The sequence below is a fragment of the Palaemon carinicauda genome, chromosome 3 (assembly GCF_036898095.1).
Source record: "Palaemon carinicauda isolate YSFRI2023 chromosome 3, ASM3689809v2, whole genome shotgun sequence".
NCBI lineage: Eukaryota > Metazoa > Arthropoda > Malacostraca > Decapoda > Palaemonidae > Palaemon > Palaemon carinicauda.
The window spans coordinates 144,893,910-144,919,300 of NC_090727.1; the positions used below are offsets into that span (position 1 = coordinate 144,893,910).

The following is a 25,391-nucleotide window of genomic DNA, read 5'->3' on the forward strand; positions in this document are numbered from 1 at the left end:
ATTGTTGCTTACAATGATGTGTGCATGCTCATATGAATTTGGTTTTGCAGGTGTTGGTTGGTCTCTTGGTAAAAGACTTGAGAGCCATAACATCAAAACTTGTGGAGATTTACAAGTGAAGTCTCTTGGCCAATTGCAAGCTGTTTTTGGTAATAAAACTGGCCAATCTCTCTATTATTATTGTCGGGGGATTGACGACCGTCCTGTTAAAAGTGAACACATGGTAAGGATTCTCTCTCTCTCTCTCTCTCTCTCTCTCTCTCTCTCTCTCTCTCTCTCTCTCTCTCTCCTCTCTCTCTCTCTCTCTCTCTCTCTCTCTCTCTCTCTCTCCTCTCTCTCCTCTCTCTCTCTCTCTCTCTCTCTCTCTCTCTCTCTCTCTCTCTCTCTCTCTTTTTTTTTTTTTTGCATCTTTCATGTCCAAATAATATTTTATTCAGTGAAATATGACCCTATTATTACCACACATTATCAACAATATTCTTGAAATTATTGCACGTTGAAAATATGGGGCATGAAGTTGAAGCCTAACAAAACTGAAAGTTTGTTTGTAAGCAGTTTGAGGATAGTGGTTTCTCAACATCCAGATTTTTGCATTGACAATGTCTCGGTAACTATATACAGCTCGTTTGAAATTTTAATTGTGGTATTTTTATTGCAGATGTCCCTCTAAAATGCACATTTGGTTTGTTTCTTACTGTAATCCTTAAAATTGTTAATCCAACAGGTCTATGGATAATGAACCTGTAATAATATCAATTATGGTATTTTCTTTTAAAAAGTTCTATTACAAAACTATAATGTCTAATATTTTCAGAGGAAATCTGTATCAGCTGAAGTTAATTATGGTATTCGTTTTACAAACCAAGATGACGTGACTAGATTTATGAAAGAATTAGCAGCTGAAGTGGAAAGTAGGCTGAATGCTGTCAATCTGAAGGGCAAATGCATAACCCTAAAATTGAAGGTATTGTAACTTGGTACCTATTTCATAGTTTATGATTCTGTGTTTTATTAAAGAATGATTTTCATGCAATTACCGACACGTGATTAATTGAAAACAAGAAGGCATAAAACATTTGAGAGAAATTGGAAATGTCAAAAAATTTGTAAATTTAGTAATACAATTATACATTTCATGTGCTAAGTTGTTGTTTTAGGACCTTGAATCAAGTGGAGAGGTCCTCAATGGCCACTTATTCTGTAACATTTACAATTAGGCATTTCCTGAATGTACCTTTCAAAAAAGGAGAATTTAGTTTTGAGATTATACCCTTAACTTAGACTTACAGTATTTTGTTTTAGAATTTATACTGCACATAAAATTACTTTCATTGTATTTCAGATTTCACACTCCATTTCAACCAGCTCTAAATTTCTGTTAAATTAGTCATGGTTATCAATTTGTGTTGTTGCTTTCTCTCGTGATTCCTAAATTCTATAGGTTCATTTTTGTAATTTTCCCTGGGTGTCAAGTGTATTATGGTATATAAAATGCAAGTTTTTTGTTAAAGATTATTTTTCTGCTTTTAGGACATTAATACATAACCTTCCCAGATTTGGTACATAGTGTTGTCTATACCTGGGAAAGCCTTTTTTTCTCACTGGTTCTTGATTGTCAATAATTATGTTCCTACACTGTATACAAACCCTAAATTTTTCTCAATATAAGAAATCCACACAAGCTGGAATATGGCTATAAAACTTTTAATGTGTTAACAAACATCTGGTTGTTAACCAGAGATCCCTTTCCAATTAGACTTCTCCCTCCTCAAAATCCCCCGTTACTACTAGGTGTTGTTCACTACAGCTACTGCTTTCCCCACCACCACCACCACCACCTAGCCTTCTCCCATCATTCCTTGTTAGCACCCGTGAACGTTCGGACGTGTTTTTCGTAGCTCTGTGTTATTTTGTGTTTTTGAAGATGTCAGGCGTTTTGGAGATCCCTGCTCCCAAATTGAGCATTATCTTTCTCTGTTTGGGATTTCTAGGTAGAGACACACGTTCATTCAATAACCTTGTTGGGTTTTCTCTCGGCCGCTTTGTTGCCGCTCCCTTACGGGTGTGTATGCAGTCTTTTGGTGTCGCTTCCTCGGGATCTCTTTGTTTTGTAGACTTTCTTTTAGCTCCTTATGCTAATTGTAGTCTTATTTTTGTGTTGGTTGTCAATAATTATGTTCCTACACTGTATACAAACCCTAAATTTTTCTCAATAGAAGAAATCTGCACAAGCTGGAATATGGCTATAAAACTTTTGATGTGTTGACAACCGTCTGGTTGTTAACCAGTGGCAGTGGTGAGAAGCACCGCCCTTGGCTCACTCGTAACATTCTCAGCCATTGTCGAAGATAGAAGTCTCCTCTTGGTCTTATTCCCGGTTTACACATTAGCGTCAACCGTTAGTAGGTAGGTAGTATGTTGGCCAAGGCATCAGCCACCCTTTAAGATACTACCACTAGAGAGTTAATGGGTCCTTTGACTGGCCAGATGGTACTAAATTGGATCCCTCTCTCTGGTTATGGCTCATTTCATCTTTGCTGACAGATACACAGAATACTCTGGTCTATTCTTTACTCATTCTCCTCTTTCTGCATACACTTTATAACACCAAAATTACCTAAAAAATTCTTCTTCTCTCAAGAGGTGGATTACTACATTGTAATTGTTCAGTGGCTACTTTCCTCTTTGTAAGAGTAGAACAGTCTCTTTAGCTATGGTAAGCAACTCTTCTAGGAGGACACTCCAAACTCAAACCATTGTTCTCTAGTCTTGGGTAGTGCCATAGCCTCTGTACCACTGTCCTGGGTTAGAGATTTATTGCTTGAGGGTACACTTGAGCACACTATTCTATCTTGTTTCTCTTCCTCTTGTTATTTTCAATATTTTATCCTCTTGTTATTTTTAAGTTTTTATAGTTTATATATGAAAGATTTATTTTTGTTATTGTTCTTAAACTTCTCTTGTGTTTCGTTATTTCCTTTCCTCACTGGGCTATTTTCCCTGTTGGAGCCCTTTGGCTTATAGCATCCTGCTTTTCCAACTAGGGTTGTAGCTTAGCTAGTAATAATAATAATAATAATAATAGCATCTCAGTAATATTGTCCTGGAGTTGGATTCTTGACTAGATCCTGACTCTTTTAACTCTTTACGTTGGTTAAAGGTACTGGATGCACCTTTGCCACCTTAGAGTCAGACTTCTTTGAAGTCTTAAGTATTAGAGAACCTCAAGAGAGGGAGTCTGTTCCGTCTGTGTGCGTCGATCAGTATGGCAGCTAGCCTTATACAGCGGACACACGCAAGCAACAAGTGTCCTAGAGTGCTGTTGATTCAATGTTTCAGCCTTGCTTATTGAAAGCAGTTGTTTTGTGACAGATCGCCTGTCACTGATCAAGCGTTTTGGGAGGTTCACATTATTAGCTACCTCTTGCCACCCTCAGTATACTCAATTGGGAGCTAGCCTTTTATTTGAGAGATTGGCTTGTCTTTTTCTCATGAGCTTGCCAACCTTCTTTTTTTATTTCTTTGGCAGATATAGTCGCCACCGTGACCTGATATCCTAGCCTAGTAATTTATCTATCTAGGCAGCTCAGAAGTGTTCTCACGTTATGTTGTAGAACATCCTAGCTCTTCAGAGCTCCTATGAGATCTTGGCAGCTGTCTCAGTGGATGATAGTGCCAAAAGGTGGAATCTAGTCTTTCACATGAGAGTTTTGCTTAGATCTCTTAATACCTCGCAAAGCGAATCATGCTCTAGCAAGCCTGGATTGGGGTGCCGATATGTAAGTTTTCTTTACCCCTAAGAGGATGTATGAATTACGCAATCTTTCTCCCTTCGCGAGCCCAGCTCACAACGCTATGCTGTCTTTCAATTAGCGTGGATTGTGGCACCAAAGGTGAAAGCTAGTCTATCATCAGAGAGTTTGCTTAAAGCAAGCTATCTCTCTCCTCTTCACGAGACGGGGATGCTATTCAGTCTCTCGGTGAGCCTGAATTGTGGCTCCAAAGGTAAAAGCTAGCGTTTCACTTGAGAATTTGCTTGAAGCAAGCGATCTTTCTCCCTCTTGCATCCGATTCAGGGTTACAATCCAATTCGGGTCCACAGCTAGCCTGTATATTGGCGTGAAAGGTGAAAATCTTTCTAGGAGTATAGCTTGAAACATGCAATCTCTCAGGGCCTTGCAACCCCGGCTCGCAGTGAGCCTGGATTACAGCGGCATAGGTGCAAACTACCTTTGGCTTGAAACGAGCAATCTCTCATCGTCGTGCGATCCAGAATTGCTGCTCAGTCTAGGCTCACAGTGAGCCTGGATCACACAGTTGCTTAATGAGCCAGTGACTGTCTAACTAGGCTTCTATACATGGAGCAGTTAGGAATATAGAATGAGTAGTTTTACTGCTTATACATGGAGATCACTCGAGCATAAGAGCTCAAGGATGTTTTATTGACGAGAAATGTATTCCTGCGACAGCTAATCGTATGAATGCGTACGCTAACCACCGTTCAAATTTTAAGAAAGTGTTTATGAAAACAAAATCCTTTGAGAGCCTGAGTCTCTGCTGTAAGGCAAGAGATAATGTTCTCGTAGATTTTAACATTTTCCGGCTAATTTCTTTCGTGTAAGATTGCAATAAAAATCCAGAGTTAGCCTTTTAAGGTTCCAAAATTTTTGAGATAGCTTGACTCAGGGATTCAGAATTCAATTGTTGAGGAAATACAAATCACTCTAGATTACTATCGTGGATTTGACTCTTGCCTTAAAAGACAGAAAGCAACAAGAATTCAGATGTGCTGGTGTGAAACACTAGTCTTCCTGATTAGATAAAAACATTAGAGCCTTCTATTACAATTTAATGTTGCCACTGTTCTTAAGATATTTTATTTTGTTTATTACTTCTCTCATAGTTTATTTCCTTGTTTCCTTTCCTCACTGGGCTATTTTCCCCTGTTTGAGACCTTGGGCTTATAGCATCTAGCTTTTCCAACTAAGTTTATAGCTTAGCTTGTAATGATAATAATAATGAAGCACTCAATTAGAATTACGCATGGCAGCAGAGCTATCCAGCCTCTGGATTGTGTTTTTTGTTTTATCACTTGCATTCAGTCTCTTAGAAAGCTTTATATGTAGAGGCTTTGTATGAGCTTTTGTTTGTGCATCAATATTTGCTGCCTCAGGAAGGCATAGAAGAAACCGGAACTTTTTCTTTTGTGCAGGCACGTAGTATTCAAGACCGTTAAGTAGGAGTTCCAATGGTTACATCTAATGTTTTGTCTTCCACTGGAGGAAGTAGGGGTAGCCAGGCCTCTCTCGACGACAAAGAAAACTACAATAGTTTAGGGCTGTTGTGTTCTATCAGTCGACAATTCTCGATTGCAATCGATGTATTCCACACTTACTCTTGAGGAGCAAACTTAACAGCACTCTGATGTAAACAGCTATGGAGCGTTTCCACGCAACTTCCTATGCTTGTTATGGCTAAATTCTTGCGGGTTAGTAGCTCATGTTCTCTTGGCTGCTTTCCCAGACAGCTAGACTAAATAGACTATTAAGGGTTCACATGTTCTTAAGAGAATGGCATATCTTAGTGGATGTTCACACGTTCTTATGAGAACAACATGACATAGTAGACGTTCACAAAACGCAGCTCTTTGCTCTAGTAGTTGTACGTATCTGATCAATCCTGTTCACGATCGGTCACATGCCTGTCAGCTACTCTTGATTGATCGTTTACCCTTTTTTTGCCCACGGAGTAACACTTCTAATCCCCTTTTGCCTCTGGCAAATACATTCCGAAGTAGGATTGGATTAGTAAGTGCTTGAAAGAGGATTCTTATACAGTGGAAATCTGAGCAGGTGTTCAGTTTATACTGCATAATCATAAGGAATGGTTTTATCTCTAAAGAGCTCCAATAGGTAAGGTGCCCTTGGCATGTCGGCTTTGACTGGTTGACTTGGAGGTCCTAACCTTGTTGCCTTCCCTTGTCAGCTCAGTCTAAGGACAGAGACTGACTCTGGAGCAATAAGAGTTGGGCCATCGCCCTTTGTCAGCAGTAGATCCTCTTACGTTAAAGGATCTGTTGTAGGTTAGCCAAGGCCACCCGTTTAGGTACTACCATTAGAGTTATTGGGTTTTTTTACTTCCCGGATAGTACTACACTGGATCCTTCTCTAGTTACGGCTTATTTTTTTTTTTTTTTGCCTATACATACACTGAATAGTCTGGCCTATTCTTTACACATTCTCCTCTTTCTTCATACATATGACAACACTAATATAACTAAAAAAATTCTTCTTCACTCAAGGTGTCAACCACTGCACTATAGGTGTTCTGCGGCTACTATCCTCTTGTTAAGGGTAGAAGAGGCTCTTTAATTATGGTAAGCAGCTCTTCTAGGACACTCCAAAATCAAACTATTGTTATCTAGTCTTGTGTAGTGCCATAACCTGTGTACCATTGGTCTTCCACTGTCTTGGGTTTAAGATTTCTTGCTTGAGGGTACACTCAGGTACACCACTCTATCTGTTTCCCAATTTCCTTTCCTTACTGGGCTATTGGAGCCCTTGGTCTTAGTGTATCCTGCTTTTCCAACTTGGGTTGTAGAATAGCAAGTTATAATATAATAAAAGTGCTAATAAGAGTGCTTTACCAGATGGCTCTCGCCAAGAGCAAGTGTGCTTGCTAAGCTCATTCATCTGGAGGGTAGATGCCTTATCCTCACCCCACTGAGCTAGCGTCGATTTGGGTACCTTTGGCAACAACCTCGCAGCAGGTTGCCCGTAAGCACCAGTAAAACTTCTCAGAGACTCCTAATTCTGTATCTTGCACAGTCACCCATGTTGACTCGCCTTGTAAGCTTGCCATTCAGCTCGATAGTTGGGTTAGAAGGATGGTGTAACACCTGCTCAAGCTCTCAGCCCAACTATCTGAGTCACATTCATGGTCTCTATCTCGTGAAATAGAATACAAAACACAGGTTAGCGCACTTGAGGCAAATATCATACACGAGCCAAGCCAATGTGACTGGCCTAATGAGGTGACTCCCCAACAGGGTGAGATTATCAACCAATCTATCAATGACTACAGAATGGTTCCTGGACCTTCTACTTCTACTGACGGAGGTACCAAGGGAGCTGCCCCTCCTTCACAACCTGCTACATCAACCTCATGCCCAGATTACCATCGGGCTCTCCAATCTATTAGTCTTTATGCCAAAAGGCTTCCAGCATCTCCTCTCTGAGAGAGGCTTTTTGTGACGAGTTTACTTACTTATAAGATTGCCTTGCCTTATGCAAGACACGGGCTCCAGCTTTGGCAGCTTGTAAATATGTGACTAGTGGAGAAACAGATGTCTGGATACCTCAGGAAGTCCTTTGTCTTGGGCCACCAGACGAAGTAGGCGATCTTTATCGTCGGTGTTGTGGAAGGGGTTTCTCTCCTCTCTGTACTACTCTACCCATTTCTACAAGTTTTACTTTATCTCCAGGGGGAAAATTCTGTTCTGTCTCAAAGGTGAGAAGCTATCACTCAGCCATGAGCCAGGTCTTTAGACTGAAGAGGTTAGATTTCCTCCTTGTTAGAGTTGTCTATGCTCATACAGTGTTTTGAACAAACCTGTCCTCCGTCAGAAGTGAGACCACCTCCATGGAACATGGTGGAAGACCTAAGTTCCTCAAGTGACCATTTTAGACTGCAATCTCAAGTGGAAATGGTCTTCTTCTCACCAAAGCCTCTACCACAAAGGTTATGCGAGTTACATGGCCTCTTCTACAACATCGCCCTTCCAAGGCGACGGGGACAGGTTACATTCAGTTTTGTACGTGAGTTCGTTGCCAAGACCGAAATCCAACAGTCCCCGTTCCTAGGTTCCTTCCAGATTTTAAGTCTAGGAAGTAACCAATGATCCTGAACACTAGTTTTTGTGTCTTGTTAGAGCGCTGTGACACTACCTCAAAACAAACTTGAGAGCTCACCCCCAGGTCAGACACCTGGTTGTTAGTTTGGGCAAGGTCAAGAGAAGGATTTTGAGGAACACCATCTCCTCATGGATTAGGCAAGTCATTGACTGAGCTGTTAATCTTTCCCTTTCACATCAAAGTTCTCAACCTAGAGCTTGTGATGTCAGAGGCTTAGTACGTTCCTGCTGTTCAAGAAGAACTTTTCTGTTACGTAGGTTCTCCAAGCTGAGGTATGGAAGAGACAAACCACCTTCACTCCCCATTACATGCAAGACGGGACCCACTGGTCCCAAGACACGTTTACGATAGGACCTGTTGTAGCTACACGGTAAATGGTATAGCTGCCTTAGCTCTATATAAGACTATTAGCAGTTGTTTGATGACAGTAATAATAGTGGTAGTCTAGGGTGAATGTAAAAGGAATGTCTAGCTTTTCATTTCTTCATCTTCCCCTGTATTTGGGCATAGCGTCTGGAGACTCCATCGGCTAAAACTCCGACGACTTGTAGTCAGAATGTATTTTGCATATATTCAAGTCTCGTGGGTAGAATATTTTGCATATATTCAAATCTCGTCCCCAATCTCTCGATTAAGGGGGAGTTGGGACATCAGCTTTCGAGAGTATAAAATACAAACCAGTCATTATATATAGCCTTGACAGTAACAATTTTTTTCTAACTCTAAATTGTGGACCGTTTGCTACGGGCCAGTGGTTAACGAGGTGTAAGGAAGCACATCTCTCGCATTATGCATAGATGCTGCTTTACGGGGAAAGTTTTCAACCAGTTGAAGGTAGCCTTCAATGGCTGGTGGATGGGCAGGGTCATTGTCTATAAACAATAAGGCTTTGAATTGGAGGTTCTTTTTCATGAGGTATGTTTTGACCTCAGGACCAAAAACATTTTTGACTCATTCCACAAACAAAATGCTAGTCTCTCAAGCCTTGCTTTTTGACATGCACTCAATGCTCAGTTGCTTCTTCTGTACCTTATAATTTTTGAAAGCTTGCAGGTTTTCTGAATGATAAACTAGGAGAGGTTTGATTTTGTAATTTCCACTAGCAATAACACAGAATAGAAGAATTAGATGGTCTTTCATGGGTTTGTGATTATAAATTGACAACTTCAGCTGTAATGAAGGTCCCCATGGGCACCTTTTCCAGGACAGATCAGTCTTGTCACAATTGAACTCTAACTGCAGAATGAAAAACTTGAATCTGTGATTCTTTTAAACTCTACAACGAAAGCCTCTGCTGCCTTCACATTGGAACTCAGAGCTTCACTATGTCCCATAACACAGTGGATGCCTGTTCTTCACTTGAAATTTTCAAACTAGCCATGACTCACCTTCAATATTTATTTTTCTAATTTTTCTTTGTACCTGGCTCCTTTATAATTAGGTCAGCATACAATACCTTTGCTTTTTCACAAGTAATGTTCTCTGTAATTGTATCTCGTGCTGACTTCTCATTTATTCAGATGAGAGGCAACGTTTCTACGTACAGTAATTAAGAATATGTGATCATCATTTTGTCAATGTCAGAACCCCTTTCACAACATCAGTTGCTTTAAATTCTTTTCTTCTTAAGTTGTACAAATTATTGATATTGTACATTTTTTCCAGGTCTGCCACGTGTGTTCCTTGTTCAACAATTTCTGTTTTTGCTGCTATGGTCATCATCTCTTTCTTCTTACTGTCTTTCTTAATCATCTTGGGGACCATTGCCCACAATAGATACTGTTACTATTAACTTGACGTAAACAATAGAGATCACAATTCAATAAAAAAAACACGTGGTTAAAAGTCTAAAAAGAACTCTTTTAAAGGTGTTTGTATGATACAGTACTGCATATAGATGATGCTGCTACAAGTGCTGTTCTGAGAGGGAAGAGTTAAGTCTCGGCATAGGGGTGATGTGAGCATAGGCGAACAAAATATCGTACAAATCATGTGAACACTGCATGGGTGGTATAAGGGCACCATGCAATTGCTTTTTGCACAGTGTGCTAGTCCCATTAGTACTTGTCCACAAAAAAATGCACGAAAACTGATTTTAATTTCTATGGTTGCATATCGATTTGCTCGTTCAGTTACTTAGAAACTAAGGTATTACTCAACTTTTTTTTTCTATAACATGTGCATACTGCTCATCTGTTCATTAGCAGCAGTATTCTCATATGTTTTTCTTTGCTTAAGTCCAAAGATTCAATAATTCTAAAATGCATTAACCGTTTCTGTTATTTATGAATTATAATGTTAATTGTTAGAATGCAAAAGGAAAAAGTGCAATTTTAAATATTGATAATTAGTGTTCACCTATTCATCACCCAATAGATAGATACCAAAGCTGATTTAAAAAGAAATACTAATAGTTCTTGATAACATTCTAACTTTGGTGATTATTATCAGTGACACTCGCAGCTATAATTCGATAGAGTAATGCGAGAATTGGAAATAAGAAAAAAAAGTTTTGAATATTTTACAGCATTTATTTTCTGTTGTAAGTAATTCCCGATTGACTGTACTAGCAACCTTTAGTTGATCATTAGTTTTTGGTGACATCACAGCTATAATATAGTACTGTAATGTGAAAATCAATAAAAGATGTCCAGCAAATATTTGCGACATTAGAAGATTGCCTTGGTAATAGCTAGTTATATAGCTTCTGGATGTAGATTATTCTACAGTACTTGTGTTCAACTCACTAAGAAGAGTAAATACACTTTTTAGTTATTGTGTTAGTCATAAGAATTATTATTTCATACAATACAAAATATCAAGAAAGCATGTTAATACTCTTTTTTGGGCTCAAGCCATGTCGTCCTGATGGAAGTTCCTAAAGGGTAGCTTCCTTGGGTATATATAACTACGGCGATATTCCCAGAGAATTTACCTTAAGGTACCCAGAATTCTAACTCCTGGAGCGAATATCCCAAATAAAAGAACCAGGGATATCACGAAATATCAGAGGACGTATTCTTGACACGCCACATAGCAATCTGCACCCCGAACAGAGTTAACACTTCGAAGGGGTCAATTTGCAAGAAAACGAAAACGAGAAAGAAAGGAGAGCTGCTCGCAAGGTATCTCTCCTCTCCCGTTTCGTAAGCGTGCATTGCGCCGCTCACGGCGCCATCTGTATTCCTTTTTGAGTAGCTCAACAACTCTGTGTTTTTTCCCTGTGTTTCTCGCAATTCTTGGATTATTTCAACTTATAATGCTTTCTCCAACTTCTTCTGCTTCTGATAAGTTGAGTATTATTTCTTTCATGTATAAATGTAAGCTCTTGGTAAATTTAAAAGTGATTTGATAGTGATATCGTTGTTACAAGAGCTGTTGCCTACCGGAGGCGTCCTGGACGCTGTCGCTCGCTAGGTATGAGTTATTTAGTTAGCCAGAGCGACGTTCCCGGCTGTTTTGCTTTAATAATTTTAGCTGTTTAGCATTACATAGGATTTCTTTATATGATGCTTTTAGTATTTTTGTTTTGGCGAAGGATTTGCTGATTCTAGCCTACGCTAGACCTTGTAGCCTAGTCGTTTGGCCCTAGTACTTTCCTGCATGATATTCAGATTTCCGAGTGTTTTAAAATTTTATTGAAGCTTTAGGCAGTTTTATACATTTAAGATTATGTTGATTTCTTCTAAGATAGTATACGAGTGAGTTTCGGTGATTTAGGTAATCGATTCTCTTTGCGCCTAGGCTAGTTGTCTATGGGGCCTTAGTATACTTTCTCACACTCCCCGGTTGCTCTCTTCTCTTCGGAGAAGGTGTGCAATCCCTTTCCCTCTGTTTAAGCCTTGGGCTTAACCCTAATGGTTTATCTGAATTGACTTTAGATACAACTATATTAGGGTGTTTCTGTTCCTTCCTGTTTCCAGTAAGTCTGGCTTCGGGGAGGGGGCAGGACATCAGAGTTCTTAGTCTGAGTCTGTTTATGTCTAGCTTGTGGTTGAGATTCCCTCGCTAGACTGACAACAGACATAGGAGGCTTAGCCTCCTTAGTTCACTTTCGAAGGTTTCTGTACGAGATGATTCCTTCTTCATGTGATCTAGCAGACTAGTCCTGTGTTGTTGTTCTCGGTGTGGAGGATAAGATCCTCTTTTCTGTGAATAACAACGCCTTCCTTGCTTTGGTTCCGAGGGAGTTGGCAAGTATTGCTGGCCTCCCTCCTCGGATCTCCCCTAGGCTAAGATGAGTTTTCTTGGCTGCGGGTGATTCATTATCAGAGCAAGGTTGGCAGGACCCTCTTCTCCCTTTCCCCCTCTTTCCTTTGTGATGGCCTAGCCATTGCATTCCTGTCCGTCAATCTACATCTGTACCTAGCATAGGTTAGGATGTGTGGTTGACTCAGTCCCTTGCCGGCCGGCAAGGGTCTTCTGCTTTGAGTGCTGCCCAGACCTCCCTTGGTCTCTCATCCGTTTTTCTGTAGAGCCAGATGGCATTGGTCAGGAAGCCTGAAGTTATATTCTCCCCTTCCTTATGTGCACTCTTTCGGGTTGCCGGGTTATGAGGTAGTACAGTCTCTTATCCCGGCATCCATTCTGTTTTTCTTCTAGTGTTGTACTCTAGCCCGTCTGCCGGCCTGAGTGGCCGGCAGCCGGGCAGTCGGAGTTCTCTGGTTCTTTTGCTGCCGGCCGGCTATATATCACACCATTGTCTGCTGGCCGCTACGATTGGTGGCCGGCAGCCGGGTGCTATCTTGTGTAGTTGCCGGCCGGCACATGCATTTGAGCCAGCGTTCTTCCACCTTATAGTTCTTAAGTAGTATACTTTGGAACTAGTTAAGGTGTGTGCCGGCCGGCACATTACCTTCTATACTGTAGCCAGTATTTTTCAGTATAGTATATACTGTAGGGAGAAAACTATAGTATAGTATTGGTTACAACACTAAGTTTTTTTAACACTTTTGTGTTGTCTCGCACAACCCTTTGGTGTAACCTTACAGATAAAGAAAGTGAGTTCTTTCTTGTCTACTATCCAGCATTTTAAAATCATTTTTTGGGTGTGAGCTACACCTGTTTCCTCTGGAAATTATTCATTGGTTGCTCTAGAATAGATTAACCATACGATTTTATTATCTGGAAGGTTGCAGCAATTGACTGTGCGGGAAATACAAGTGTGTGTCTTTCCTTTCTAGTTTAGTTGTGCTAAGCTATGTATATCCAGTGTTACGTAGTTCACTTGATACTCATGGAATTTTCTTCTCTTTACAGGAGGACCATCTGAAGTGTGGAAGCGTTTTCTGCAACGTCCGCAGCAACAACTTCTGCGGACATGATTTGTGTAGGAGGCACGCAGCATGCGCAGTCTCCAAAGATGATCTCCGGTATTGGGACCCGCAGGTATGTACCGTGTGCACAAACCTGATTACTGAGGCTTTTGATTCCCCTAAGACGGCGGAGTCAAGGGATGCAGCAAGGGAGAAGCTTCGTACCTGGGTAAGGGGCTTTCAGAAGAACCTTTCTGGGCCCTATCTTCCAAGTGAGAAGATGAGGGCTTACCTTTTCCCCAGGGCGTCAGCTGATGCAGTGATTCCCCAGACTCAAGTGGAGATACCAGTGGTTCAGATCCCTGTGGATTCTGAAGTCGCGTACGCCCTGCAGGACATCTAATTGGACGATAGGATGTCGGAGGTGTCCGAGCGTCTGGAAGATAACCTTCTGGCAGAAGACCGGGATGAAGAGCAGGCTCCAGACAATGAAGAGGAAGAGGTCGACGAGGTGTCGGCTACTCCGGTTCAGGCCCCTGAACCTATTCCCTCAACATCGTCTTCTCTCCCAGATGAGCTGGGAAAGACCCTTTCCTCCATCGTTGGAATGATCCAACAGAGGCAGAGGGAGAATAATGAGAAGGCGGCTGCAATGGAGCTGGAGATGCGGAGACTTGCAGCATCACGTGGGCCCCAGAAGAAGCTCAGCGTGAAAGACCTTCCCTTGTGCTCAGATGTTAACCCTTGGAAGTATGCTGAGCACATGCCTATGACGACGGGAAAAATCGTCATTTCGGAGAAGTTGGGCTCAGTCTCCCTTGAGGAGGTGGAATTCTGGCCCAGCAAGGAGTCGTATCCGGACTATTATATCCGTCTAAGGAAGGAACCAGCCTCAAAGGAAGAAACAGAGCCGAAGGAGGTCATAGTTTTGGACCACGCTAAGGCTCAAGCTTTATTGTCAAGCTCGATGAAAGAGAGGGGCTTCTCAAACTCGAAGGTACCTGCTTTGAGTAAGAAGCACCCTTCCTTTGTGTCCTCTCCTTCTAGAGCCTTCCCCTTTATGCAGAAAGGGTTTACGGCTGTGCTGAAAGCAGTCGAGGCAGGTAAGCCATGCACCTCCTTGGAGGAGTGTAAACCTCTGTCTTTGGCCCTACCCATGCACCACAAGGACTGGAAGGACGTCCATCTTACCTTCTCAGTCGGAAGTTGGAGGCTGATATTGCCGTACGTCAATTCGGTGAGAACCTCCCCAAGCTGTCTGACTTTCTTTTGCGAAGGGAGCTTGAGACAAAAGAAAGACTTGCTGCCTCAATGTCTCATCAAACAACTCTGGAGACAATGGCAAGTGACCCCAAGGTCCATGAGATGTTCATGGTAGTGGCTAAGACACACCTAGTCACAGTGACGAAGGACCTTTATAGCTTCGTCAAAGCTAGGAGGGCTTGTAGGGAGTTCGTGTTCGCCTCGGCTGTGGTGAGGCACGAGCCAAGGAAGCTAATCTCCTCCAACATTTGGGGCAAAGACCTCTTCCCTAGTGAAGCGGTCAAGGAGGTTGTAGATAAGGCCGCCACGGAGAATAGAAACCTTCTCCAGAAGTAGGGCCTATCCCTCAAGAGAAAGTCTTCCCCGGATGAGGGTCCCCAACCAAAGAGAAAGACTAAGAAGACTAGGCTACCCTCTCGGCCAGCCAAGCCATTCAGACAGCAGCAGCAACAGCAATTTCCTATGCCTACAGTGCCCCAGATGGTGGCACAAACCCCGACCACGTACCAGTGGGTACTCCAAGCCGTGTCGACGCATTCTCCGGCATTTAACCCAGCATTCGAAGGGCAGTCAACTACCTTTCGAGCGAAGCCTAGAGGAGCAGCCAGAGGTTCCTCTAGATGCCCCTCAAGGGGGAGGGGATTCAGGGGTGGTTGCGGTCAAGGAGGCAAGGCCTCAGGGCAACAGCAGTCAAAGTGAGATGATACCGGTAGGAGGGAGACTTCAGAATTTTCGGGATCGGTGGACCTTCGATCCCTGCGCCCACAGCCTACTCAAGAATGGACTGGGTTGGAGCTGGTACAGCACTCCATCCCCGTGCCCTCAATTTTTCCAACACTCCACCCCCGTTCTGGAGGAGTACATTAAAGAACTGTTGGAGAAAAGGGTAATCCGAAGGGTAAAGTCCATCAAATTCCAAGGGAGGCTGTTTTGTGTTCCCAAGAAGGACTCAGAAAAACTCAGAGTCATTCTGGACTTGTCGCCACTCAACAAGTTCATTGTGAACTGCAAGTTCAAGATGCTAACACTGCAACACATACTGCCCAAGAGGGCATTTACCGTCTCCATAGATTTGTCAGACGCCTATTGGCACGTTCCAATCAATCGTCAACTCTCCCCCTACATAGGGTTCAAACTACATCGAAGACTCTACGCCTTCAGAGCCATGCCATTCGGGCTAAACATAGCCCCAAGGATCTTCACAAAGCTTGCGAGCGTAGCTCTCAAACAATTACGCCTAAAGGGAATCCAGGTGGTAGCCTACCTGGACGACTGGCTAGTGTGGGCAGCATCCAAGACAGAATGTTTGCAAGCTTCCCTACAGGTGATCCAGTTCCTAGAGTATCTAGGCTTCAAGATCAACAGAAAAAAGTCTCGACTTTCTCCATCTCAAAAGTTCCAGTGGTTGGGAATCCACTGGGACCTAGTGTCACACCAACTCTACATCCCGGTGAAGAAGAGGAAGGAGATAGCTGGTTCTGTCAAGAGACTTCTGGATTCCGAAAGGATATCAAGACGCGAACAGGAGAGAGTGCTGGGTTCTCTCCAGTTTGCCTCAGTAACAGACCCAGTGCTAAGAGCACAGCTAAAGGATGCAACCGGAGTTTGGAGAAGTTATGCATCAAACGCGCGAAGAGATCTGATAAGACCAGTTCCGCTTCGTCTACGTACGCTCCTCAGGCCTTGGTCCCAAGTCAGGCAACTAAAGAAGTTGGTACTTCTTCAGCCACCTCCCCCCTCGTTGACTATTCACACAGACGCCTCGAAGGAGGGGTGGGGAGGTCATTCTCATCGGAAGAAGGCCCAAGGGACTTGGTCCAATCTATTCAAGACATTTCACATAAACTTTCTGGAAGCTATGGCAGTACTCCTTACCTTGAAGAAAGTCTCCCCTCGTCGCTCGATCCACATAAGGTTGGTGCTGGACAGCGAGGTGATTGTGAGATGATTGAATCGACAAGGATCGAGGTCACCACCACTCAACCAGGTGATGTTGGCCATCTTTCGACTGGCGGAAAAGAAGAAGTGGTACCTGTCGGCAGTTCACCTTCAAGGAGTCCGCAATGTGACAGCTGACGCTCTATCCAGGTTCACACCGATAGAGTCGGAATGGTCCCTAGACGCAGGATCATTCTCTTTCATCTTGAGTCAAGTCCCAGAACTGCAGATAGACCTCTTTGCGACGAAAGACAACAAGAAGTTACCCCTTTACGTGTCCCCGTACGAGGATCCCTTGGCGGAAGCAGTGGACGCGATGTCCCTCGACTGGAACAGATGGTCCAGGATTTACCTGTTCCCTCCTCACAACCTTCTGTTAAGGGTCCTCAACAAACTGAGATCTGTCAAGGGAGTAGCGGCAATAGTGGCTCACAAGTGGCCGAACAGCATGTGGTTCCCTCTGGCATTGGAACTACGGCTGAAGTGTCTACCGTTACCAGATCCAGTTCTGACCCAGCGAGTTCAGAAGTCGACTGTCTGCGCTTCAAAATAAGTGCAAATCTACTAGAAGGCAATATGAGTCATCTTGGAGGAAATGGGTGGCCTTTGTCAAGGTGAAGAATCCGCAAAAGATCTCGACGGATGTCTGCTTATCTTTCTTCATCCACCTCCATGGTCAAGGGTTAGCAGCCAACACAATATCAACGTGTAAATCTGCTTTGACAAGACCCATTTTATATGCCTTCCAGGTCGACCTCGATAACGATATTTTTAATAAAATTCCGAAAGCCTGTGCTAGGCTCAGACCATCAGCACCTCCAAAGCCCATTTCATGGTCTTTAGATAAAGTTCTTCATTTCGCTTCGCTGTTGAACAATGAGGAGTGTGCTTTAAAGGATTTGACCCAAAAAGTTATTTTCCTATTTGCACTCGCGTCGTGGGCCAGGGTCAGTGAAATTGTAGCCCTCTCGAGAGAGGAGGGTCGTGTTCAGTTCTTGGATGGGGGAGAACTGAACCTGTTTCCGGATCCTACGTTTCTCGCCAAGAACGGGTTACCCACCAACAGGTGGGGTCCCTGGAGAATCTGCCCTCTGAAAGAAGATGCATCTCTATGTCCAGTGGAATGCCTAAAGGTCTATCTTCGTAGAACTTCAGACTTCAGGGGTGGTCAACTATTCAGGGGAGAAACATCAGGCTCAAATTTATCACTGAAACAACTTAGGGCAAAAATCACCTATTTTATTCGCAGAGCGGATCCAGACAGTACACCCGCAGGTCACGATCCGAGGAAAGTTGCCTCATCCTTAAATTTCTTTAATTGTATGGATTTTGAACATCTTCGTTCATACACTGGCTGGAAGTCTTCCAGAGTGTTCTTTCGTCACTATGCGAAGCAAGTGGAGCAACTAAAGAGGTCTGTGGTAGCAGTGGGTTGTGTCGTTAACCCTGCTGTTTAACTCTGCGAGGAACAGTGGATTTAATTGGGACGATTAATTCCAGGGTGAGTGTGTAGTTACGAACTGTTCTACAAACCAAGTGTGAGGTGCCCACATTGACTGTTCCACTTTCAAAGGTGAACCTAGCATAAGTGCAGACATGTGTGCCGAGCGTTTCCAACGCTAATGTAACTGATTAGTAATACAGACTTTTATAATTTTGATACCTCGGTATGTTAAAAGTGGCGCTAATGTTTTTCTTTCAGATAAACAAGTTTCTGTTTACTATCATGCTTATGCTTATTTGTTGGTTATCCTCCTCTTATATTTATATAATGGTTGTTTAACCTGTTTTATTTATTGTTTGTCAATAAACTAGTTCTTGTGAACCTTGCGTCTCCTTCACCTGTGTCAATTTATTTGATATAATTGTGCATTACGTTCTATGTATATTTATCTGGGATAATTCTAATAGATTGTTCCTTTATGCAAGCATTCTTGGCATTGGTTTATGCTTTCCCTTGGCGGGAGGACTCCATGCCCTGAGGGGACGGTGGCGGATATGCAAGTTTTCCGCCTACTCGGATATAAACCTTTGTCCAATCCAGTATGGAACGGAGAACTGGTCGATATTTCATATTGACTCAGTGGTTCTTTACAAACTATGCTTTACATGATATAGGGTGAGACCACTATATTGGCTTGTTTTTTATTCATACATAGGTATATGTACTCTTCTAGACTTTTCCAGAGTCTAGTAGGACTCTTCCCTGTAGGGGGCAGGAAGCACTAACATGGTCTATGGTTAGTTGAAAAGATGTATGACGGTAACATCTTAGGTCTCTAGGTCTAGTTGGCCGGGAAATACCTTCGGGGAGTACGGCACGTTTTGAGAATCCACAGATACAGTAATGCTCTGGTATACTTCCATCAGGACGACATGGCTTGAGCCCAAAAAACGGATTTTGAGAGAAGCGAAAAATCTATTTTTGGGTGAGATGGCCATGTCGTCCTGATGGACCCGCCCTTCCCTTTCTTTTAAAGGGCTGTAGGTCCCCTCCCTACATACAGTATCTGTAGCACCTCGTGTATCGCTACAAGGAATACAGATGGCGCCGTGAGCGGCGCAATGCACGCTTACGAAACGGGAGAGGAGAGATACCTTGCGAGCGGCTCTCCTTTCTTTCTCGTTTTCGTTTTCTTGCCAATTGACCCCTTCGAAGTGTTAACTCTGTTTGGGGTGCAGATTGCTATGTGGCGTGTCAAGAATACGTCCTCTGATATTTCGCGATATCCCTGGTTCTTTTATTAGGGATATTCGCTCCAGGAATTAGAATTCTGGGTACCTTAAGGTAAATTCTCTGGGAATATTGCCGTAGTTATATATACCCAAGGAAGCTACCCTTTAGGAACTTCCATCAGGACGACATGGCCATCTCACCCAAAAATAGATTTTTCGCTTCGCTCAAAATCCGTTACTTTATCTGATTGTTATTGATTATGCTTAGCCTACTTAACCTATGTCTGTTGCACATGACTTTGAGGGTAGGCTAGTCTATTTATTCACTAATTATGATTCAAGGTTCACTTACCAAATGATTCTTATTGTTTATAAGAATGAGTTGTCATTAGTCTACCATAAATAGAAGTAAATTTGTATTTATAAACTAATTTAGATATCATATACCATGATTGATATATAACCAAGATTTTTTTTTTTTTTGGCAAATCTGTACTATTGGTATATCAGGACAGATTTTCCCTATACATAGTCCAGATTAATGAGATTTTAGTGTAATAATATGATTTTTTTTTTATAGTATGGTTGTACTAGTGTTTTTGTATTGTACAATAGGTTGAATTCATTGTGTTATAGCTCAAGCTTAATTATTTGTCTCAGGTTCGAGCAAAAGATGCCCCTGTTGAGACTGCAAAGTTTATGGGCCATGGAGTTTGTGACAATATTGCTAAATCTACATCCTTGGGAGTTGCAACATCATCATCATTAACTATAGAAAGGTAAGAGTAATAAAGGTGTCAAGAGTCAATAGATAGAAAAAAAAGAGCTTAAATAATGATTGTTGTACAATTATGCAAAGATGGAAAAATAATTCCCTTTGTAAAGAACCAAAGAATATCTTGAAAACTGAGGGTAGAGCTCTCTCTTTTTAATTAAAATGTTTGAATTATCTTGCAAAAAAAATTAAAACAACTTTAGATCAGACAAATAATAAGATTTGTATTTTGACAAGAAAAAAAAATGTTGCCTTTTACCACATCAATATCAGTTGAGATTTGACAGAAATGATGGTATAGTTATATGTTGTCACTATTGCAACAGTACAATAACATAAGCTATAACACAGTTATTAAACAGTCGGTACTTTGTTTACATATTCGCTACAGTTCTTATGAGATTTTTTGTAAACTTGTTTATAGTTTGGTATACAGTATACCAAACATAGTCATCATCATGATACAAAGTGGAACTCCAAAAGAATTTTATGTAAAATATTTTAATTTTGATAGTCTGCTATTGGTTGTTTTTTCCAACATAGGATGAAAAATTCTCATTGAATTATAAGAAATATAATGAAAGCCAAAACATAAAATTTGTAAATGAATTTGTTACTGTATTGTTGAAAGTAGTACCGAAGCTTAATTTTTAGAAATATTGTTTACTTTGTAATTATGTATACTGTATATTGTACTTTTTCATTGTTAGAAAGTGTATCCATGAATAAAGATTGGTCAAGTTCATTCAGAAATGTGATTTCCAGATGTGGTTTTATATTATATAGTTGTAATAACCCTTTTACCCCCAGGCTATTTGGAAATTTCCAACCCTTAACCCCCAGGGGGTTATTTTTATTCCAGCACATTTTGCAGTATATTTTTTTTAAATTGCTCTAACAGCCTTAATTTTTGTCATAGAGAGGTCAGGTTGGTCTCATTCTCTTGGAAAATGCCTGAATTTTTTCAAAAAATTATCAAAAATATGAAAAAAAAAAATTTTAAAGACTTTTTTTGCAAGGACGTACCGGTACGTCCATGGGGGTAAAGGGATGGCTTTTGTGAAACGTACCAGTACGTCCTTTAGGGGTAAAAGGGTTAAAATTAATGAAAGATTGGGTGTGCATAGCTTCAATTGTTTAAATTTTAGCTTCAAATTCATTTGCATTTATTTTACTTTATAACAGAGAAGTGATGACATTACTCCGCCAAATCAAAGTACCTCCACAAGATTTCCGAGGTGTGGGAATACAGGTGAGGTGTTCATGCTAGGACTTTAGTATTTGTAGAAGTTGCGCAAGAATTCTATGAAATTTTTACATGCATCTTGTGAATATACTTTTTGTTGTCCTTGAATTCTAAAATTGCTCTAACTACATATATACAATATTTAGGTGTCGAGGCTAGAGGGTCATCACAGTTATGGTGCAAGTTCAGGCAGTGCCTCAATCAAGAATTTTATGCTATCAGCTAAAGCAAAAAATCAAAGTTCCTTCTCTGATGTCTTGGAAGATAAAAAAGAGCGAGGATCTAGCTCCTCTACTACAAGTACAAGCCTCACAGTTACAGATGGAAGATTGAAATCTGAAGCTGAACCCAGTAGAAGTCCTGTGCCATCTACAAGTATGCAGAAATCCCCAGCAGCAGTATCTGTGAAACCTTTGTTGATGGGCAGTAAAACTCCTGTAAATAAGGGAACAATGGATGAGGAGGTATTGATGGCATTACCAGAGGATTTGCGAGAACAAGTAATAGCTGAATACCGACAGCAGGGATATTCAGTCCCTGAATCATTTAGTTCCATGAATAAAGCTCCAAAGCCTGGCACATCTCATTCATCAAGTGAAAGTAATATCAGAAGCCAGGGTCAACCAGAAGATACCAAAGGTCCAAAGCTTGTGTCAGTAGATAGAGACCCAACAGTACAGCGAGAAAGAGATATTCCTGCATCCACTGTATCGGAAGCCTTGAGTAATAGTGATGATGAAGCACTATTAAGTTTTTCTCAAGTAAGATTTCATTCTTCTTTAGGCATTTTAATAAGAAAATAATGAAAGTTTTTAATGTTTGTTTTTTAATATTGAAATACATTAAATTCAGTACCGGTACGTAATGTATTTTGAAATGTTTAGTTATCTGCAGGTTTTGCCCTTTTCCTTGTTTGTAACTGTGATCATCCGTGTTTTATTTTCCATTGTAGGGCATTTCACTTTTTAAGCACTTCCTTTCCTTATCAAATTCAAATTTAGGAGTTCTTTGTATATAGGAGCAGAGAATCCTAAGATATAAAATGTGCATAAAGGGCAGAAGGTATTGCCTTTTATTTTATTTTCTTAGGACCCAGCAAGTCTTTTAGTTCAAGCCTTTTTCACCTTACAAGTGAATAAGATACCATGCCTTTAAATCTATTTTGTATGTAACATTCCAAAATACACTTCCTTATGTTTTTAAATTTTTTCTAATACAAGTGTTATATGTCTGGACATTATTAAGCGTTTCTTAGTTGTTACCACAAGATTGTCAAATTTAATGAAACTTTTGTGGTAAATATTCATCAGCATTATGTTGTAATTCATAATTGGTGAGTGATGGTAGTTGTGAATCTCTTCATGGTGTAATATTATCGATGATAGTTTGTTCAAGTCATTTTAATAGTAATTGCAGTATTCTTGGATAGAAAGTTGAAAATTTATGGATGATGGAGGTGCTAGCATTGACATTGGTTTTTATTTTAGTTTATATAGAGATCCAAACTTTGAATTAAAATTTTACTTCTCAGGTTGATTCAAGTTTTCTTGCTGCATTACCTGCTGAAATGCGTGAGGAATTACGAATGGATTTTGAACATAGAAAACGTCTTGCATTAGGGCCAACTTCTTCGCACTCGGTTGATTCAAGTTTTCTTGCTGCATTACCTGCTGAAATGCGTGAGGAATTACGAATGGATTTTGAACATAGAAAACGTCTTGCATTAGGGCCAACTTCTTCGCACTCGCTTTCTGGTAAGTGTTGTCTATTTTTGAATACCACTGCATGTGCGTAGCTTAGCAGAATTTCTGAATTAGTTTTAACGGAACTGTGTGTATTTTAAAACATAAGAAAACTAGATCAGTAAAACAAAATCACCAAGTCACATATGGCATGTTCAAAGGATTTTTTTTTTCAATTAAATGAGAGGGTAAAATTGGAGCTACGGGAAGTTAAGAACTTGGACAGCAAAATAGCGAGAGACCAGGTCATAAACTATAAATGAAAAGTAAAATCCAAAGAGCAATGATGCCAGTGTCAAAGGTATGCTGTAAAAACCTAAAGTATCTTGTACATTGTCACTCATAAAGCATATGTGAGTGGCAAATATGGTAAAAACACAAAAGATTTGTCTTTCTATACTTAGTCATTGGTTGCTATACTGAATACTTCCTCCCACCTTTAAGGGAAAAATATGAAAGACATGTACTGTAATTTTTTTATCGTTTGAAGAACACTTCCAGACTTATCTGCCATGTGTATAGGTTACTAGTAGCGATGATTTACTGTATTAGTAATGCTCTCTTGTATGAGTTACTGTTACGATAACAGACATTTTTAAGTCCTCTTCTACTTCATTAGTGTTTTCAGGTTTTATTTTGTACAACTTCAAGTTCTTATGACTCTAATGAATAAGTTCTCTTATCAACAATAACTAATTTCAGTAGCCCCTGTTAAGTGTTTCCATTAGGTTATGGTATTGTGTTTAAAGTTATGGTATGCATTTTTTGGAAGATACTATAGTTGAACAGGCTGAGTTATTTTGTCTGTAGGCTTAATGTGATATACATTAGATTAGATGGTTGTTTAAGCAATTATGGATTTGGCAGGCTTTCATAACCTTTTTCAACTGTTTACAGTAAAAGGTATTCTAAATGTGTTCTTTTCCAGGTATCTTTCAAAGTGGAGTAAAGAGCAACTCTAGAGGTCACACAGGGGCAAATGATCTTAGGAAGATGGTTTTAGAGAAATCAAATGGCAGAAGTTTGCCCACTCAGCAAGTCACGGTAAAGAATGCAAATTGTTTTACTCAAATTTTTCCCAAGAAAACTTTGGCAATACTCCCAAAATTTCATAAACTTGAATGGCAGAAATTTCAGTATTCATTGATTAAGGAGAATGTAAGAAAATTAAGTTTGCAAAAACAGAAATTTAATATTTTATTTCTATGTTAACCTGATGTTCATATTGCTGACTTGAAGTAGGCTAGGTCTAAATGATTAATTTCAGATATTTGGTATCCTGTGTTAATACAAAGTAAGTCCCCTCAGGGGAAAATGTTTTAACCTAGTATTTATGGAAATGGAGAGTATACACTGCACAGTGGTTAAGCTTCGACATTATTAGCAAAATTACTGCCTTTCAATCACGGCCAAAGAGAGAGAGGTATTTTTAGTTCAAATAATTAAAGAGAGAATAGCTGTTTTTCGCTGAGTTGATAGCAATACGACATGCCAATACTCACTCACCAGCCAAGTTAGTGATGATCATTTATCTATCTTAATTTGGTCAATTTCCTTTGTTATTCTCAGGAGGCCAGCAATCCTTCTCTTCTGGGTGGTAAATCGGACTAGCCTGTCTGGTTACTTACTCTAACCTGACTTCTACAATTGGGTCTAATGGTCATAATTACTTAAGTGTTTCTTCAGTAAGGGTTCTGAATGTTTACTGTGCCATATAGAGTTGAGGTAGTGTTTCTTCAGTAACGGTTCTGAATGTTTACTGTGCCTTATAGAGTTGAGCTCCTCTTGTAGAGTCTCAAATTCTTTAAGGACTTTAGATCCTTCTGCAGCTAAACCCTTGCAGTTCTGCATCCCTATTCTTTCTTCTAGCCTTTTAGATTGAAAGTCAGAAGACTGATTAGTTAGTCTGAATGCTTATATCCATCCCCTCGCCTAAGTGAGAGCTCATAAACAACATCGTTTTGATTTGGAAGATGGCATCTCATATCCTATAAGTTTTTTTGTTTTTTTTTCCCTGTCATAGGTGATGTATCTGATGAAGCTTATTGATTGCATAATTTTCTTGTTGACAGTGCATTTTCATTTGCTTGTAAGCTTGGACACTAACTCATCACAGATTTACATTATTAGGGTAATTTATAATGCTCGTGTTTTTATTACCCTTATGAGTCTGGCTTTAAAGGAGACTGAAATATTATAGTGTGTTATTTGTATTCAGTAAAGAACTATAGTTAAAATAATGAAAAGTTTAATTCACAAATAATGCATCACTTTCTTGGGAGGTACTGTTACATAGGCTATACCTCTTGTTCTTGAGCCTCAACATAAGTGTAGCACTAGTGTACTAGTTATAAACGATGAATGTGTGTGTTAAGCACACCTGAGTCTTATGATAAAACTACCTTATACTTTGTTTATGGGTAAGTTCTAATGTGGCTTTTTCCATAAATTATTCAAAGATAGCTGTTTCTAAGACTATACAGTACATACCTCTCAATTCATTTTTTTTTTTTTGTGGATGTGTCTTTAGATGGTTATTACTATTATTGAGAATGGTTACTTGGTATAAAGATTCCCTAAATC

General features: G+C 40.5%; 1 protein-coding gene across 3 annotated transcripts in view; it reads left to right on the forward strand.

Moving 5' to 3' along the window:
* Window positions 1-25,391, forward strand: part of LOC137638589 (DNA repair protein REV1-like) — a 73,540-nt gene that overhangs the window by 35,442 nt on the left and 12,707 nt on the right. For 2 of the 3 annotated variants that reach the window (XM_068370790.1, XM_068370791.1), the window contains exons 7-13: window positions 51-223; window positions 815-964; window positions 19,706-19,824; window positions 21,006-21,072; window positions 21,213-21,827; window positions 22,598-22,820; window positions 23,737-23,852. In XM_068370790.1, coding sequence (XP_068226891.1) covers window positions 51-223; window positions 815-964; window positions 19,706-19,824; window positions 21,006-21,072; window positions 21,213-21,827; window positions 22,598-22,820; window positions 23,737-23,852 — 1,463 coding nt within the window. The remainder of the gene's footprint in view (window positions 1-50; window positions 224-814; window positions 965-19,705; window positions 19,825-21,005; window positions 21,073-21,212; window positions 21,828-22,597; window positions 22,821-23,736; window positions 23,853-25,391) is intronic. The other variant, XM_068370792.1, reaches the window with a different exon arrangement.